This window comes from Amblyraja radiata, chromosome 2 (assembly GCF_010909765.2).
Source record: "Amblyraja radiata isolate CabotCenter1 chromosome 2, sAmbRad1.1.pri, whole genome shotgun sequence".
NCBI classification, from domain to species: Eukaryota; Metazoa; Chordata; class Chondrichthyes; order Rajiformes; family Rajidae; genus Amblyraja; species Amblyraja radiata.
This window is the reverse complement of record NC_045957.1, coordinates 133873685-133893686: the sequence shown is the minus strand read 5'-3', so window position 1 is coordinate 133893686 and position 20002 is coordinate 133873685. Positions and strand designations below refer to the sequence as shown.

The following is a 20002-nucleotide window of genomic DNA, read 5'->3' as shown; positions in this document are numbered from 1 at the left end:
TCAGTTCTTTAAATATATTTAACTTTGTTGTTCCATACTTGGAATTCTTGGATGTTCAGTTATTATATTGTTATTTCTAAGAAAGGGATCAGAATTGTAATCTAACTTCACTGACTACCATCCTCATTTCTGTGTTGGAGCTTTGTTTAGCTGTACTGGAATTATATTGATGGACAGAGTCCCAATATTACAATTGTCCATAGCCATCACAGTGCAGAACTTTTGAATGGTCTTTCAGCAAGTTAGGGTACTGTCTAGTTCACCTCTATCCCATTGTGGACATTGGACTTTGTCTCTGGAACTGATGCTCAACAATGCTGAGAACTATATTTTGCACACTTTGCTCTATCTATTGTACTTGAGTTTGACCTGATCATATTTATGCATAGTATTATCTAATCTGATTGGATAGATTTTATAAGAAATTACAGCTTCAGCATGCAGATAGAAACAAGCACAGGTTTTCAGTACACACTGTTGCCAGTGTGGGTCTTCTTTATTTCACGAAAATACACTGCGCATACTCACACATATTCACAAGGCTGATAAGATATTGAATATATCACGACACAAATCATGCCATTAGTACTCAGTACTTAAAGTTACCATTACTATTATATACACTACAGATTTAGATTTAGAGAGTTAGATTTAGCTCTTAGGGCTAAAGGAATCAAGGGATATGGGGAGAAGGCAGGAACGGGGTACTGATTTTAAATGATCAGCTGGCTTGAAGGGCCGAATGGCCTACTCCTGCACATATCATATTTTTCTATGTTTCTATGATAGCACACAAAACAAACTTTTTCACTGTATGTGATAATAATAAATCTAACCTAAACTCCAGAGAAATATTGATGCTAGCAAAGAATTGCAGTGGGGATGACTGGGGCCATGGATTCTCAGTATACTACAAATTTGGAATTCATAATTAATAAGTATTTTTATTACATTGTAGAGCAGTACGAGTACATATATAAACACATATACATCATATTTAAATAAATGTCATTGTTTAAAAATATCAGCTAGAGGCATTGCAGATAGCAACAGAAAAGCATTCAGAATTAGAGGATTAACATAATTTGATTCATCGGTACAATGTACTATGGGCAACATTCAGAACGAAGATAGACACACACTTTCAGTCTAAAGAAGGGTCCCGACCCGAAAGGTCACCTAACCTTTTTCTCCAGAGATGTTGCCTGACCCGCTGAGTTATTCCAGCACTATCTTTGATATAAACCAGCATCTGCAGTTCTTTGTTTCTACATTCAGAACAGCTTTCCTGATGGTAAAAATGTCCAAAAAAAAACAATTTTCTACATGTGGAAATTTAATTTCTGCTTCATCAGTGCAAATAATTGTAATTAGAATACAGTGTTTTCATCAGACTCAGCAGTCAAAGATTGGTACTGTAGCAGATTTGTTTCGCTAAATTGTGGCTGGACAGGGCTTTGCTTTTCAAGCAGTGACACTACGGTACCTACTGTTGTATTTGGATCCAGAAATGTCACGAGTGGCAAATTAATATTTATTTCCAGATAAATACGATTTTGCACCGTTATACTCAGCAGGGAATCAAGGCCAAAGCTGGACAGGTAAGTTTCTTTTGTGAACTTTGTAGGATCAGCATCGCTGACTTCACTCAACAATGCAATGATATACTGTTCATGGATCATTGGTGCATTAGTGGATAAAACTTGCTTTGGACTAATATGTGCTTTATTGATTTCATGGTCCACAAGTGAACGCATTCGTGCTCTGATTGCAGGATTCTGAGAAAATACATTATTGCGTAAATTGAGGAAATTAAATTTACAGATAGCTTGCTGCGGATTGTTTAGTTCCAGGGCTTGCTCAAGATATTTTTTAATTTCCGGAATTTCCAAAGTCATTATTCCATTTAATTCCAGAAATCTTTGGATGTCAACCTTGTTGAGTAATAGTCCAAGATTGAGTGCACCCCAGTTTATACACTGCCCTACTAGTCCGTGATTTCTCCTGTAATGCACAAAGAAATCAAGAAAAGAGTTTGCTGCAGCGTAGTTTGCTTGGGCAGAATTCCCAATGAATGATGTAATTGACGAGTAGCACACAAAATAGTCCAATTGGAAGGATTTTGTTGTATTGTGAAGATTCAGAACTCCTGCAATTTTGGGAGCTAAAACCTTATCAAATAAGGACCTATTTAGACTTTGAAGACGGGTATCGTGTAATACAACGGCACTGTGAAACACTCCTTTAATTGGAATCTTTGGGAAGGAGTAACAAAACTGATTGATCGCCAACTCAACATTTGACTGTTTTGTGATGTCACAGGGAACACTGACTACAGTTGTCCCAAACTGGTTCCAAATATTTTTGAATTCTTCTTTCTTCTCGGTACATGGGGAGCGTCTTGACAGAACAATGACAACTCCTCCACCATGTTCAGCAATAAAATGTACTGTCTGCAAGCCAAGCCCTGTAAGTCCCCCTGTAACTATATAAGCAGCATCTCTACTAAATAGTTGTTTTTGACAGTTGTACACTGGTATCTCTGAAATCTTACTATTTAATGCATTTGCATTCAGATCCACAACTGAGACAGCTTCACTAGTGAGGTAGGACTCTTTCCTAAATTCATCCATATCAGACATCAGTGAGTGAAAGTTAATCCTTGGAAAATCATGCTGCTTGCTCTTTAAGCGCAATGATTTCATCCACTTGTAAACACTGTCTGCCGATTTTTTAAGATACCACGTTTTAAGTATGTTGGCTACCTGCAAAAAGTGAATTTGAACATTATCCTTTTCGTAACCAAGCATGTTCTGAGAAATTTCAAATACTTGGCTATTATCAACGAGAACAATAACATGCTTAGCAGAACAATTGTTAACAATCTTCTTGATGAGGCTTGTTTTAATGGGTGGCAGGAAAAGCAACGCATCAGAACTAAGAAAAGCTTGTGGAAAGTCATTAAGCTCTGATTGAACCTGTACTTTCCAGCCCACTGAAGTAGCTGCTAGAGACAGCACTTTTCTGAAGCAAGATTCTGGTGCTGAGGAATGAATTGCCAAATATTTGTGATGTTTAACTCGAGGCAAAATGTTACAGAGTATTTCCCAGGCAATTGTAAAGTATGAAACGCAGGGCGTTTGCTTTAGTAGTGGAATGTTGCTGCTTTTGAAACATACGGATGCAGGGAGGCTGACGGTCGAATGTGCAGCAACGGGATAGCATACAACAACATGATCTCCTACATTACAGGTTTTTACATCATTGCTAACTGATGTGATTGTACCACTGAAGTCTACAGCAATTAGCTCATGTCCTTGAGTGTTGGTTGTGTTCCAATACAGTGTCTGTCCAAATTTCACAGCAGAGACACTGACTGGAAAGTAATCTGAAGAATGAATGCACATTGCATCGATTTTAACATGCACTGTTTGGTTTGTAGGTTCATTCAATCTTCTTTCTTGTGGCTTTGCATGGAAATCTACAACTTTGTAGGGATTCATTGTCTGGAAAATAATATCTCCACAACCAGAATAAGGTGCCATGTTGTGAATACCGTTGGAACTTATATTGGCTGCTCGTCTGACTTGTGAAATATGGATCTTTCCGAATTGAATCATTACTTCAGGGTAATTATGGGGCAGGCTGATTGTGTGAGCTAATGCTGCAATATCCGTCTCACTGGTAGAGCCAATGTCAATCAGCTGAAGAGAAACCTCTTGAAGCTCTAGAAGACACGATCTGGTCATTCCCCACAAGGCAAAACCTGCAGTGATTTGATCCACTGCTTTTTCTGATGTCCGAAAGGTGACTATTCTGACAGATTTTGAGGATTTTCCCCCTTGAACCAGTTGCAGGATTTGTCGATAAACCTCACAGCAGCCGCTGATGTGATTCACCACTACTTCGCTATTATGGCCAGTTAGGTTTTTCATTCCCCATAAGAACAACACTTCATCGAAGTAGGTCAAATCTGTCACATTGTGCTGTCGTAGAATCTGTGCAACTTCTCTGTCCATCAAGGTGAATGGATCCTGATAAGGAATATATGAGGACTGCCTATGCAAGTGCCTTTGCAGAACTTTGGCAACTCCAACGTTATCTGCAAATACCAATGCTTTAGGTGCAGAAGGACTATCTTTGGCAAGGTTGTCAATTTCCTCCCAAGTATTTTCAAAGGAGAAATTATTGAATTTTGTAGAATTGTCTTGACCAAGAAACGTAATTCTGACATTTTTTAACTCTGCAATGACTATGCCCTTTGTATCTGTAAATGCCCCAGAGACTTCAAAATATTCTGCAGTATTTTTACACATCCTTACGTATAACATCATTTCCTGTTGCATTGGTTGACATACTATCAAACTCCCGATGGAAGTTGGGAACCCTGGTCTCGGGTTTGACATTTGCATTGTCAGAGCAGCACACATTTGCATGTAGTAATCTAAAATAACAGGATGAATGCAGTATTCATGCATCTGCATTACAAGTTCATCTGGTACCTTGATATATGTTATAGCTTCCTTGAGTTCATGTGAATAGAACACTTCTCTGAGGTTTCTGAAGACTGAAGTATACTGGAAGCCTAAAGATGCGATTTGTTCATAGATAACTTCTGCCTTTATCCTTTCATTGGCTCTTTGCAAAACATGTTCAAGGGAAAGAATATTTTCTTCCACAATGCATTCCATATTTTGACAAACCTCTCCTTTTGCATAAGAAACAGTTGCTGCCATAACAGTAAATTCAGTTATTTTATCTTTACTGTTAATTTTGACCTTTAGTTCAGTTGAGTTTGGCTGCACAATGCAAGGATTCAAGAAAGTAATATTCATTTGGCAGAACCCGACAGGTACCTTTGGTTTAATGCTTGCCAAGGCAGATGCTAATGCAAGTTCAACATACATAGAGCCAGGTAATATAGGTACTTCATTGTTTTTGTGCTCCAGCAGGTATGGGGCGGTTGTTAGTGTTAGGTTGTAATTGTACTCCTTGCCATCTTTGTTTGAACTGCTAAGAAGGGGATGCGTTACAGATGATGCATTCTCATTACCTTGCCTAAAATCTTCAAAATTGATGTTAAGCTGAGTGTGGTCAAACTTATAACATGGACACAATGTTGGAACACCCTTGTGTTCTCTGAAGATGTTTTGCCAATTAGGATTGTAACCCATTTCAAACACCCCTGATAAAACTGAAAGCATAGTTTCATAATCTCTTTCTGGCTGCATTGCAGGGAAAACCTGAGTCTCATTTCCTACAATTTCTTTAATGTACCTTTGTAAGGCCCTTCTTGGTCCAATTTCAATAAACACTGCATTTTTAACCTCTGCAACAGCGGTTCTAACAGCTTGTTCAAAAAGAACAGGATTTTCAATATTTCTAGACCAATACGTCCCTGTCACACAATCATTTCCTGAAACCAATTGTCCAGTGACAGTGGAAATTACTTTAATTTTTGTTTCATGTTTCTGTAATTTACCAATCCTCTCTTCCACTGTGTTTAGGATAGGTTCCATCAAGTGACTATGATATGCTGCAGGCACATCCAAAATGTGAAGGAATACATTTTTATCTCCAAATGAACTGTGCAAATCTGTGCGCAATTTGTCAATAGCATTATCGTCACCTGAAACTGTACATGATGAGGGACTATTGAATGCAGCAATGCAGAGTCTCCCTGAATATGAATCGAGTTTGTCTGACACTTTTGACACAGGTAAATTACTAACGACCAGCATTTTCCCTCCTGTTACCGTTGATTGCAATGCACTTCTGTGGTAAAGCACCTTGACAGCATCTTGGAGTGAAAGTATCCCAGCACAATATACAGCAGCAACTTCCCCAACTGAGTGGCCAATGATAATGTCAGGCTGAATTCCCCAGAACTTCAAAAGATTCACGACTGCTACCTGAATGACAAAAAGCAGTGGCTGTGCTATGTCTGGTTTTGTAAGGTTATTGCAGTCATTCTCAATTAAATTTATTAAGTTGATGTCTGTGTATTGTTGGAGTATTTTTTCTACCTCCTCAATCTGTGTTCTGAACCTTGGTTCTATTTGTAAAAGTTGTTTGCACATTCCTTGATATAAAACACCATTACCGCAAAACACAAATATCACGTTTACATCAGACTTGATCTGAGCAACTTCAGTATCTGCAGCTGATCTAAGCTGCTGTTGGAGATGCTCAAGGGAAGAAGCTTTAAATGCTTTCCTGTATCTGTAATTCTTATGGCTTCTTCTACAAGCAGATGTATATGCCAGGTTCTGGAGAATTAGGTCTTCACTTTCCCTTATTTGGTTGCTTGTGTCCTTTATCATCATTCTAACTGAATTCTGGGAGGCAGCAGAAAGCACAAATATTTCCAGTGGTTTTTGTACAGAGTTAGGAACAGATTCTCGCTTCAACTGCCTTATGACTACATGAGCATTTGTCCCTCCAAATCCAAATGAGTTGATTCCTGCCATCTTTTCTTTCTCCCCGTTTTCTTCCCAGTTCTTCACAACAGTTGGAATATGTAGATTCAAAGCTTTTGCATTGATGCTTGAGTTCTCCTCTGAGTAGTGGAGGGATGATACAATTTTTCCATGATGCATCATGAGGAGAACTTTAATTAATCCTGCAGCTCCCGCAGCCGACTCCGTGTGGCCAATGTTTCCTTTGACAGAGCCCATTGTAAGTGGAGGGAAATCTGAATGCCTAGATTGCGCAATAACATTTGATATGCTCGCTGCTTCAGTCGGATCACCAGCTGGTGTTCCGGTTCCATGGGCCTCCATGTACTGAATCTGTGATGGGTCAACATTTCTGGGATAAATACTTCTCAATAACTCTTCTTGCTGCTTCTGGGAAGGTCTGGTGATGGGCGTGACTGCTCTTCCATCTTGATTAATTGCACTACAGACTATTACACCCCAAATATGGTCATGATCTTTCTGAGCCTGTGGATAGGATTAATGAATATATTAATGGTAAAGAAAGTTTATAAAAAAAAAAAAAAGTTTGAAAATAGATACTGATATTTAATTGAATTTTCTTGATGTGAGAACAAAGTATGATAAATATGCTTCACCTTTGCTAGTGGTTTGAGCAGCAAAACTCCACAACCTTCTCCTCTGCCGTATCCATTGGCTTTGATGGAAAATGGCTTGCTCATTCCATCTGGAGATATCATTTGTGCCTTGCTCAGAGCCACGTTGATTCTTGGTTCAATGATGCAGCTCACTCCCCCGCAAACTGCCATCTCACAATCACCTGAGAGACAAAAGGCAACTTTGAACAAAGTCTGCGAGTACCAAACTATGGCTAAATAAAACTTCAGGCCAAATAATTGGGGATTTTTAAGGCGGAGATTAACAGATTCTTGATTAGTGAGGGTGTCACGGGGAGTTATGGGGGAAAAGGCAGGAGAATGTGGTCGAGAGGGAAAGACAGATCAGCCATGATTGAGTTGTGGAGTAGACTCGTTGGGACCTCAAGAGCTACAGAGTTGTCTTCCATCACAGTATGTCAACTCACAACCTGGCATGTTGTTCAATCTGTCATCATGTTAATGCTAGGTTACTAATTGTGATTAATTAACAGTGTGGAACAGCAAGCCAGGAAATAATACCAGGCCCTCCTAAAAATGAGGAAGCAATTTAATAATAATCCATTCGTACCACACAGCAGAATCAGCATTCTTCAGATGGAGCTAACTCATCCCATAACCAACAGACCAGATCAAATTAAAACAATCAAGCAAAGAAGAGGAAGATACTCCATTAACATCCTCACCCTTAATGATGATACACAGGTAAAAATGGTCCGCACACAATGGACCTGTCATTTTTACCTCAGTCTTGGTTTCTCCTCTACCATAGTTGGTAGGTATCTCAACCATCTCAGTTTAATCTCCTATATCTCTGCTCTCACCATATGTGCTCTCACCCACAGCATAGGATTCTCTATGTTCTAGTTCTATACCACCACAGCGTCCATAGCCCACAATATTTAATAGATTACCTCCCTGGCATCTCTTCCCCAACTGTCCCCTTTCAGCATAACAAAGGTTCCATGTCCTCCACAACTCCTTGATTCACTCTTACATCTCCACCAATATCCACTTCCCTGACCATGGAAGCTTCTTATGCAGGTGATGCTAAATGGCCTTTTACCATTTCTCATCTCATTGTCCAGGGACCAGACATTCCTTCTTAGCAAAACAGCAATTCACTTGTACCCTTTCTAGTTTAGTATACTGCACTTTGTGTGCATAATAAGGTATCTTCTGCAAAATATAAAACAAACATGGCATTGACATAGTGTTAGGTAAACTGTTGGGACTGAAGGCAGATAAATCCCCAGGGCCTGATGTTCTGCATCCCAATAGTCAAGGACCCAATGTAACTCCACTTTTTGAGAAAGGAGGGAGAGAGAAAACGGGGAATTATGGACCAGTTAGCCTTATATCAGTAGTGTCCTTATATCTGTTGATTATTAAAGATGTTATAGTAGTGCATTTGGAAAACAGTGACAGGATTGGACAAATTCAGAATGGATTTATGAAGGGGAAATCATGCTTGACTAATCTTCTGGAATTTTTTGAGGATGTAACAAGTAGAATGGATAAGGGAGAGCCAGTGGATGTGGTGTATCTGGACTTTCAAAACGCCTTTGACAAGGTCCCACACAAGATTAAGATCTTGTGTAGGACACAAGGTCCCACACAAGATTTGCAATGTGCAGAATTAGAGCACGGTATTGAGGGTAGGAGGTTGACATGGATAGACAACTGGTTGGCAGACAGGAAGTAAAGAGTAGGGATTAACAGGTCCTTTTCAGAATGGCAGGTGGTGACTAGTGAAGTGCCGCAAGGCTCGGTGCTGGGACCCCAGTATTTACAATATATATTAACGATTTAGACGAGGGAATTAAATGTGACCTCCAAGTTTGCGGATTACACAAAGCTGGGTGGCAGTGTGAGCTGCGATAAGGATGCTATGAGGATACAGGGTGACTTGGATAGGTTGGGCGAGTGGGCAGATGCATGGCAGATGCAGTATAATGTGGATAAATGTGAGGTCATCCACTTTGGTGTCAAGAACAAGAAGGCAGATTATTATCTGAATGTTGTCAGATTAGGAAAAGGTGAGAATCAACATGACCTTGGTGTCCTTGTACATCAGTTACTGAAAGTAGTAGGCCCTCCTCGGTCACGACTGACCATGGGTGATGCATCCTAGTTTGCAGGTGATGTATGGTCGGATGCAAGCCTGGGCGATGTCATATAGAGGACAGGCTGTTGCCCATGCAGCACGTCCCCCCTATCCACATCGCTGATTGATCCAAAGGAACAGCGGGGTCGTTACAGTTTGGCACCAGTGCCGTTGCAGGAGCTGCCAGAGCGAGGTTGTAGACAACGACAAACTGCCTTAGGGGCAGTTCACACTGAAAGTAAGCATGCAGGTACAGCAGGCAGTGAACAAAGCAAATGGCATGTTGGCCTTCATAACAAGAAGGTTTGAGTATAGGAGCAAGGGGGTCCTACTGCAGTGGTACAGGGTCCTTGTAAAGGTATCACGGGATATGGGGAGAAAGCAGGAATGGGTTGCTGATTTTGGATGATCAGCCATAATCATATTGAATGGCGGTGCTGTCACAAAGGGCCGTGTGGCCGGGTCCTCCAACTATTCGTCTTTGTTTCTAAGCATGGTAGACATTCAAACTTTTCCCAGGGTGAACTAGAGAGCATAGCCTTAAGGTCAGAGAGGAAATGTTTAAAAGAGATATGAGGGGAGTGGTAGGAGTGCTGGTGGAAGCAGATACAATAGCAGTGTATAAGAGGCTTTTAGAAATACATTTGGATATGCATGAAATGGAAATATATGGATTGCATCCACGGCGAGGAGATTAGTTTAGCATCATGTTCGGCACAGATATTAAGGATCAATGACCTGTTCTTCTGCTGTACAGTTTATTGTTCTATAAACTCAGGTTGCTTGACTAATTTGTAGAAAAACTGTGTTAAGTCCAAAACCAAGATCCTGAGCTTTCAGTTGTCTAACTAATTTTCTATCCCACTCACACTTTAACTTTTTTCTGATTTTGATCTCATACACTGCTCCAAAGAATCTCAATGTACACTTGAAATACAACCCTTCTTTTTTCTGACTAAAGATATGTTCTTCAGGGTGCAGCAGTGACTTCAACAATTTCATACAACCAGTCTTTCTACTGGGAATCAGAGCATGACAGGTTTAAGTGAAATGGAACTGAAACTGAAGTTTCAGTAAAATGAAGTTTCAGTTTCATTTCACTCGAAATCCAAGGAACTCATTTTACAGTCACAGAGCAAGGAGAAATTATAACTCTGTTTCTCTCTCTCGGATGCTGCCTGGCCTCTTTCTGGAGAATCAAGCACTGGGGAATCTTTTTCACATTTGGCTGCACTTAAATTCATCCCACTCTACATTTGCCACATAGCGATCATTGCTTCTAATAAATGGGTCCACCACAGATCCAGTCTCATCCCGACCCACAAATAAAGAACCACGATGACACTTTGGTAAAAAGTGGAGAACTCTCCATATATCCGAAAACAGAACTCTGGTAAAATTCACTACATTCTCCAATGTGCCAACCTTTGGACCTCCGAGGAACCCAGCACAAAGCTTATGATCCACTGGGCAGTGGTGTGCCTTGCCCTCCTGAATGTCTGAGGGATATGACCTCCATGAGGCATTTGAAAGGAGTGAAGAGCTATCATCAACACTGTTTCTGCAAATGCACTAAATCTATTAGTTAGATAAGAAAACCAACGTCAGTGTTCTCTACCGGCCAACATCGCCAACACTGAGGCTCCAATGGATGGGCACATCCTCTATGATAATCTTTATATGACCAGCCATATCAAACCAATAGCCAAGAAAACACAACGCTTCTACTCCTGTAGAAAGTTTGGCATGTCTCCAACAACTTTACCAACGTCTACAGATGCGTCATAGAAAGCATTTTATCAGGACGCATCATGGCATGGTTTGGGAATAAACTTCATCTAAGACCACAAGAAATTGCACAGAATTGTGGAAGCAACCCAGATCATCACACAAACCAAAATCCCTTCCATTGACTCTATCTACACTTCACACTGCCTCGGCAAGGCCACCAGCATAATCAAGGAAGAGTCACTCCCCGGATATTCCCTCTCCTCTCCCCTCTCCAATCAGGCAAGAGGTACAGAAGTGTGAAAACGCATATCTCCAGATTTGGTGACAGTTACTTCCCAGATGTTATCCAATAATTTAACCATCCTATCACCAACCAGGGAGCGGTCCTGTCCTACCATCTACTTCGAAGATAGAAGTTGGGATGTAATGTTAAATTGTACAAGGCATTGGTGAGGCCAATTCTGGAGTATGGTGTACAATTTTGGTCGCCTAATTATAGGGAGGATGTCAACAAAATAGAGAGAGTACAGAGGAGATTTACTAGAATGTTGCCTAGGTTTCAGCAACTAAGTTACAGAGAAAGGTTGAACAAGTTAGGGCTTTATTCTTTGGAGCGCAGAAGGTTAAGGGGGGACTTGATAGAGGTCTATAAAATGATGAGAGGGATAGACAGAGTTGACGTGGATAAGCTTTTACCACTGAGAGTAGGGAAGATTCAAACAAGGGGACATGACTTGAGAATTAAGGGACAGAAGTTTAGGGGTAACATGAGGGGGAACTTCTTTACTCAGAGAGTGGTGGCTGTGTGGAATGAGCTTCCAGTGAAGGTGGTTGAGGCAGGTTCGTTTTTATCATTTAAAAATAAATTGGACAGTTATATGGACGGGAAAGAAATGGAGGGTTATGGTCTGAGCGCAGGTATATGGGACTAGGGGAGATTATGTGTTCGGCACGGACTAGAAGGGCCGAGATGGCCTGTTTCCGTGCTGTAATTGTTATATGGTTATATGGTTATAAAATGCTGGATTAACTCAGCGGGTCAGGCAGCATTTCTGGAGAAAAGGAATAGGTGACGTTTCGGGTCAAAACCCTTCTTCTTAAATAATTTATGTTCCTTTTCTCCAGAGATACTGCCTGACCCGCTGAGTTACTCCAGAATGTTGTGTCCATCTTTGTTGTAAAGCAGCATCTACAGCTCCTTCCCACCATCCACCTCATTGAAGAGTCTTTAATCAGACTTTACTGGACTTTATCTTACACTAAACATTATTCCCTTTATCCTGTATCCGTACATTGAGGACGGCTTGATTATAATCATGGCCTTTTCGCTGACTGGATAGCATGCAACAAAAAAGCTTTTCATTGAATCTCGGCAGATGTAAAATAAACTAAACTAACTACGTGATTTACATGCCTAACACTAGACTGCTGAAGTTCAAGTGAGTTTATTGTCATGTGTCCCTGTATAGGACAATTAAATTCTTGCTTTGCTTAAGCACACAGAAAATAGTAGACATTTACTACAAAACAGATAAATGTGTCCATATACCATGATATAAATATATACACACATGAATAAATAAACTGGTAGTGCAAATAACAGAAAGTGGTTGCTAATAATCAGAGTTTTGTCCAAGCCAGGTTTAATAGCCTGATGGCTGAGGGGAAGTAGCTATTCTTGAACCTGGTTGTTGCAGTCTTCAGGCTCCTGTACCTTCTACCTGAAGGTAGCAGGGAGATGAGTGTGTGGCCAGGATGGTGTGGGTCTTTGATGATACTGCCAGCCTTTTTGAGGCAGCGACTGCGATAAATCCCCTCGATGGAAGGAAGGTCAGAGCCGATGATGGACTGGGCAGTGTTTACTACTTTTTGTAGTCTTTTCCTCTCCAGGGCGCTCAAATTGTCGAACCAAGCCACAATGCAACCGGTCAGCATGCTCTCGACTGTGCACCTGTAGAAGTTAGAGAGAGTCTTCCTTGACAATCCAACTCTCCGTAATCTTCTCAGGAAGTAGAGGCGCTGATGAGATTTTTTGATAATTGCGTTAGTGTTCTCGGACCAGGAAAGATCTTCAGAGATGTGCACGCCCAGGAATTTGAAGTTCTTGACCCTTTCAACCATCGACCCGTTGATATAAATGGGGCTGTGGGTCCCCCTCCTACTCCTTCCAAAGTCCACAATCAGTTCCTTGGTTTTGCTGGTGTTGAGGGCCAGGTTATTGCGCTGGCACCATATGGACAGTTGCTCGATCTCTCTTCTGTGACTCATCCCCATCAGTGATACGCCCCACAATAGTGGTGTCGGCAGCGAACTTGATGATGGAGTTCGCACTGTGGTTCGCTACGCAGTCATGGGTATAGAGTGAGTACAGCAGGGGGCTGAGCACGCAGCCTTGAGGTGCTCCCGTGCTGATTATTATTGAGGCTGACACATTTCCACCAATACGAACAGACTGTGGTCTGTGGACGAGGAAGTCGAGGATCCAGTTGCAGAGGGATGCGCAGAGACCCAGTTCTGCGAGTTTGGTAACCAGTTTGGAGGGGATGATTGTGTTAAATGCCGAGCTGTGATCAATGAATAACAGCCTGACATATGAGTTTTTGTTGTCCAAGTGGTCCAAGTGGTCCAGTGCGGAGTGGAGGGCCAGCGAGATCGCATCCAACGTTGATCTGTTGTGGCGGTATGCGAACTGCAGTGGGTCCAGGTTTTTGTCGATGTAGGAGTTGATTTGCTCCATGATCAACCTCTCAAAGCACTTCATCACCACCGGCGTTAGTGCCACTGGTCGATAGTCATTGAGGCATGTCACCTTACTCTTTGTGCACCGGTATAATTGATGCCCTTTTAAAGCAGGTGGGGACCTCAGACCTCAGAAGTGAGAGGTTGAAAATGTCCGTAAAAACTCCCGCCAGTTGTTCCGCACAGGTTTTTAGAACAAGAAGCAGGCCTGTTCTACCGTGGACTTGATTTCTAATTGCGATTTGCACTAACGCGCGGCCTTGTTTTTGCACATTCGTTTTCTTTTCACCGTGTTGAATAATTTATGTTTTGTGTGTTGTCTCAGTCTATGTGCCTGTGATTCCACCGCAAGCAAGATTTTCATCGTACCTATACTTCATTGTACGCGTGCATTTGAAAATAAAATTGACTTGATTTTGATTTATTCAAAGAAAAACAATGTGCTCTTCTGGCGACATCGCCAACATTCATCATACAATCACCTCCAAAACAATTGAGCAGATCACTTATTTACTATTTACTACTTACAGGACTTGGCAGTGCTAAATTGGCTAAAAAGCTATTTGCTTTAAATTAAAATTATTGGTTTTGCAGTACTTAGGGATCATGTGAAGATCCTCATAACTACAGATAAATGTACTTATGTTTTGACAGTGATCCTATAGAAATTGCCGAGAAAGTCCTCCTAGCTAATCAGCTCATTGGTCCTGCGCTTTGAAACACAGTCAGAAATGGGCTGGAGGTCAGGTGCTCTTACATCCCTCCTCCTGCTCTGCCCCACCCCCCCCCCGCCCCACCCCCACCCCGGGAAATACGGTATTTAAAAACATATAGCACTAAGAAATGTACTTACCGCATTACACGAACTCCATTCTTCTCTCTTTGTTTCCTGAGATACTCTTCAGATAATGGCAATCCATATTTGAAAAACCCGCTAAGAGACTAGCGCTGCACCTGCGCAGTAGGCTGCTGCACCTGCGCAGTACGGCAAAGGCAGAATTTCTGCTGCCTTCAGCTCCCCTTGAAATTGTCAGCTTGAAGCAGCGCCGACGGCACGTGGGCTGCACAGACCTTCGCGTGTTGCAACTGCTGTGGATGAAAGGCACGGAGAATTATGCCTAACTAAGAGATTGATCTCTTAGATAGGCATAATTCTCCCACGCCTTTACTATTTATATTTAGTAATTACCATTTAAAAATTTTAGTCAGGTTAGGCAGTGCCTCTAGATGGCTCTAAAGGACTGGCTCATGAAGTAAGTGATTTACGAGACTTACCATGTTGACCAATACATTATCTGGGTTCAAAGTCCCATGCACGTAAACATTTATTTTTCACCCAATACTTCCTTAGTCACAATAGTTTAGATTCTTGAAAATACATAATCATGAAGCATTTGGAAGCAAAAATCAAGTTAAATGTAAAAGGGGCTGCCAACTTGGTTTCACCCATTTGCACTATCTTACAGAATTTATTTTTTGCACAGGTGGACATCATATTGAATTTAGTTTGTTGTAAAAAGAGCTGATACATGCTTTTCATTTAATTTGTGAATAATAAGTAAGTGTTTACTGTCAAAAAAAAATATTTCCTGTACCTTGCTTTATGGCTTGAGCAGCATAATGTAAACCCACAAGTGATGAAGAACATGCTGTATCAATAGCCAATGATGGTCCAGTAAGGTTGAAAGCAAAAGAAATCCTGTTCGCTGCTATACTCATTGCTGATCCTGTCCCATTATAATGGGTGATATTTTTGGCAAAGTTATTTGAAATCCCCTCGTAATCACGATTCATGAGCCCTAAAACGTGAAGGCAAGGATAAAGTGTCATATAGTGATGATGAGTATATTACATCTGTATAGGTTAAACAATGTATTACATTGTGTAGAAATTAGAGCATTCATTTGGCATTACTATCCAAGCTACTCCAAACACTTCCTCCTGATCATTCTCTCAAAATCCTATTCCCCTTCCAGTCCTATTTCCATTTGCATTTACCACAGGAAAATTCACTATAATTTATAATTGAAATTTCAGTTTCCCATCAGCCATTATTTACTCTCAAACATATGCAGTTTATGAAATGGATTTTGTGTTCAAAATGTTAGTGGAGTTCACTGTTTGAACACGCAAATCACACGGCAATTTGCTGTGAATGCATTTGCGCAATTAGATCTGTAAATCAAGATGGTCTCCAAATGCTACATAAAACAAATTCTATGATATATAATAATCGAAGGGCCGAATGGCCTACTCCTGCACCTAATTTCTATGTTTCTATGTTTCTATAACTAAGTCTCCCAGAAGAGGTTAGGCCCTAAATTCATCTTTGTAGATGACCATTTAATGCAATAATAATTCTTAATATTTCCCAAATAATCTTACTGAAATGTCACACCTCAAACTTCTATGCCCGAGGGAAAAAAGTCACAGTCTACCCAGCCTCTCCTTATAGCTCAAGCCCTCCAGTCCTCATAAAATCTTTTCAACACCCTATCCAGCTCAATGTCATCCTTCTTGTATCTGAGTGACCAGAACTGCACACAATGGGGTCTCACCAACAACTTGTACTATTATAACATGATGCTCCAACTCTTGTACTCAATACCCTGACCCATTAAACCAAGTGTGTCCAAAATGTCTTCATTCCACCCTTTCTAATCATGTCGGCACTTTCAGGGAACTCAGTACCTGAACCTCTTGGTTTCTCTGTTCTACATATTCCAGGGCCTTGCCATTTACTCTGTAAATCCAGCCTTGGTTTACTTCACCAACATGCAACACCTCCCACTTGTCTGAGTTAAATTCCATTTATCATTTCTTAACGCACTTCCTCAATTATTCTCGATCCTGTTATAATCATAGATAACCTTCTTCACTGACCACTACATCACCAGTTTTGTTGTCATCTGCAAATTAACTAACCATGTTAACAACATTGTCATTCAAACCGTTAATAAAGGTGACAAACAACATTTTTGGGGAATATGTCCTAACACATCACCTTTTTCCTACATTTCTTAGCTTCCAGGACCTACTTCACAGTAAATACACATTGGAAATATTCATTTAACACCTCACCCATCTCTAATGACCCCACAGTGATCATTTAAAGGGACCTATTTTCTGCTTGGTTAGCCTTTTGATCTTAACATATTTGGAGAAGCTACCCTGTGTCCTGTTTTATACTCCACTCATTTCCTCTTAAGTGTACTTGTATATCTTTTATACTTCTCATGGGATGTACTTGATCTTTGCTGCCTACTATACCAGACATACATCTCCTTCATTTTCTGGACCAGTGCCTCAATACATCTCATCACCCTGGGTTCCCTACTCCTGCCAGAATTGCTTTTAACTCTGACAGGAACATGCTGTCCTTGACCTTTCCGTATTTCACTTTTAAAAGCATCCCACTTGCAGATGTCCCTTTATCTGCCTCTTGCAATCAACAAGACCCTGTCGAATACTTTGAAAATTTGCCTTGGGAAATTTAGGATTTTAATTTGTGGACTCAACCATAGACAGGGTGGTCACATCTTCTTCCCATGGGAGGATTATCAAAAATAAAATGGCATAGACTTAAGCTGAAAGGTAGAAGTTTTAGAGTGGAACTGAGGCGATACAGAAGATAGTCAATAAAAGGAACGATGCCAGAGAAGGTGGTGGAATCAGATACAATTATTACACTCAAGATGCGTTTAGACAAACATTTAAATAGACAAGGCATAGAATTCAAACCCAATGTGTTGTAAATGGGATTACAGTAGATTCCACCAAGGATCTAAAACACGACTGGCTATCTACCGGCAATACACTACAATTCTCCAACTGGGCACTGAGATCTACCCTGGCTGCGATGTGCCGGCACCAGCAGGACCTCGCATTGACTCTCCCGCATCGGGCCTCACTCACCCAGACCTGCAACGGACCCCAACTATACTTCATCCTCCGGAAGGTCCACCTCTTCAATCAACGACTCCTGGACCACCTTATCTCCACCAAGGACCTAATAAATTGGGGAGTCTGCATCCTGCTGGCATGAACATTGAATTCTCCCAATTCTGTTAGCCCTTGCTCTCTCCTCCCCTTCCTATCTCTACCTCAGCCCTCGGGCTCCTCCTCCTCCTCCTCCTCCTCCTCCTCCTTTTTCCTTTCTTCTCCCCCCATCCCCCATCAGTCTGAAGAAGGGTTTCGGCCCAAACGTTGCCCATTTCCTTCGCTCCATAGATGCTGCTGCACCCGCTGTGTTTCTCCAGCATTTTTGTGTACCTACAGTAGATGGGTATATAGGTTGGCAAAGACATGGTGGACCAAACGGCCTGTTTCTGTGCTGGATAATACTAAGACTCTTTGACTCCATGGCTTCCCATAAACATTGAAGGAAATCTAGGATTCCTTGTCCAAAAGGCAATGGTTGTAAAGTGAATTTACTCAGTCAAAGGTGGGTGAAGTTCCTTTCAATAAGATCATGAAACATGTTTTGGGGTCCAAGTAACCAGGTCTGATATGCATGTTCTAGCAATATCTACTCACCAATGAAAACACCCGTTTTACTCCCACTGATTTCTTCCATAGGAATTCCTGCATTTTCAAACACTTTGTATGTGCATTCCAACAGAAGTTTATGTTGTGGGTCCATACTATTGGCTTCGATTTGCCTTATGTCAAAGAGGTTGTGATCAAATTCATTAAACCTGTTAATTTAAAAAAAAAATAAAGTTTGTGTTAACAGCCAGCGAGTGCTCCAGTGTGATCACATATTCATGGACTGCAAATTCATCTGAAGAACCTTGGAAATAAAAATCATTGTGGTCACTTCATAACTAATCTCCTGTTGAATTATTGGATTGACAGTTTGGATTATCTGGAAAACTTTCACAGAACTTTAGCAAAAATGTAAACTGCATTATGTCAAAGAGCAATGAAAATCAATTAAAGATAGACTGCATAATTTTAAGCAGAATGCAAAATCGGATATATTTGATTTAATGTTCATTTATGATTGGGATAAAACAAAGTTAAATTTGTTACTAGTACAGTTATATCATTAACTTTGCCAATTTAACCTGTTTGTACCAACTGTGTTGGCCACTTTCACACCGAGCCCTGACCAGCAACCTCTGACAAATGGTTAAAATCTTTGCCCTCTTAATAGCATCGCGATGATGATCTGCAGATTTAATTCCGAGTTCAACTAGACCTCAAGATTAAACAGTACATTGATCTTTATTGATTTATAATTATTGATATTTATCATTCAATTTGTCATGTTGTTAAATGTTTTACAGGTCATTACCCTTCGATTAAACTTGCTCGTTTTGTGATCATTTTCCCTGCTTTGTTGCCATCAGTGTTATACCAGAATGTTGTATCGAACCGATTTGGTGGAATGTCAACCACACAGTTCCTTCCCTGAAGAAGAACTTTCCAGAAATTATCAATGCCTTCGCCTGGAAAATGAAAGAAAATCATTTGGATATTAACTGTCTTTACCCTTGTATTTCAGTTATTTGTCTGTGTGGAGGTAACGTTTCATGGACCAGGCCAGTCCCCTGTGTAGTGTCAATATTCTGCACCTATGCAGTAAGAATTAGCAGCTTTTTTTTATTTTTATTTTTTTTATTTTTTTTTATTAGTACAGTAAATTACAGTAATACACATCACATATATCTTATTACATTTGTTGTACCACTTCGTTTATCGAGCTTTAAGAAATGTAGAAATAAAAGAAGGAAAGTGAGCAAGAGTCGTGAAGGTGCAGGAAAGTGTTGGGAAAAGAAAGCCCCTTAGGGAAGAAGTTAGAGAAGGAAGTAAAGAAAGGAAATAGACCCTAGAAAGAAAAGGAAAAAAGGAGAACCAATCGCTCTATTATAACGCAAAACTCCGCGAAAAAGGATATACCAACCGTGTTTTATTTTTACCCCCGTTACCAGATCCTGGTACCATTTATTTTTTAAATTACTATTAAACCTTATGCTTGTAATAGTTCCATAAATGCAGACCACGTCTTTTGGAAGTGGTCTGCTTTGCCTGCTAGGAGGAGTCTCATCTCTTCCAGGTGTAATGTTTCGAACATGTTAGAAATCCACATTTTTATTGTTGGTATTGGAGCGTTTTTCCAGAATTTGAGTATAAGCTTTTTTCCCCATTATTAGCCCGTAATTAAGTAAGTTCTTTTGAAACACCTTTAGTTCGGGGTTACCTTCCGATATTCCAAAAATGATCCATTCTGCTTTTGGTACAAGTTTTATTTTAATTATTTTTGTGAAGATTTCAAATATTTTGTTCCAGAATTTTTGGATTTTTATACAAAAAACAAAAGAGTGCGC

The 20002-nt window shown here is 40.5% G+C and overlaps 1 protein-coding gene across 1 annotated transcript; it reads right to left on the bottom strand.

The window, feature by feature from the left end:
* Window positions 1-886: 886 nt before the first annotated feature.
* On the bottom strand, window positions 887-19145 carry LOC116985399 (highly reducing polyketide synthase PKS6-like). Its single transcript, XM_033040204.1, has 5 exons — window positions 18970-19145; window positions 18207-18367; window positions 15266-15469; window positions 7076-7257; window positions 887-6944 (listed from the first exon to the last, which is right to left on the bottom strand). The coding sequence occupies exons 1-5, from the start codon at window positions 19143-19145 to the stop codon at window positions 1371-1373; spliced, it is 6297 nt and encodes a 2098-aa protein (XP_032896095.1). The 3' UTR covers window positions 887-1370.
* Between the last annotated feature and the right edge of the window lie 857 nt (window positions 19146-20002).

Excerpts from the sequence above, each read along its gene's own strand:
- LOC116985399 (XM_033040204.1), bottom strand. The coding sequence starts at position 19,145 with ATGATTTTCTTTCATTTTCCAGGCGAAGGCATTGATAATTTCTGGAAA. Across the intron at positions 7,258-15,265 it reads TGCTCAAGCCATAAAGCAAG|GTGATTGTGAGATGGCAGTT; the intron begins GTACAGGAAATA and ends TTTGTCTCTCAG. Across the intron at positions 6,945-7,075 it reads TGCTCAAACCACTAGCAAAG|GCTCAGAAAGATCATGACCA; the intron begins GTGAAGCATATT and ends TCCTATCCACAG.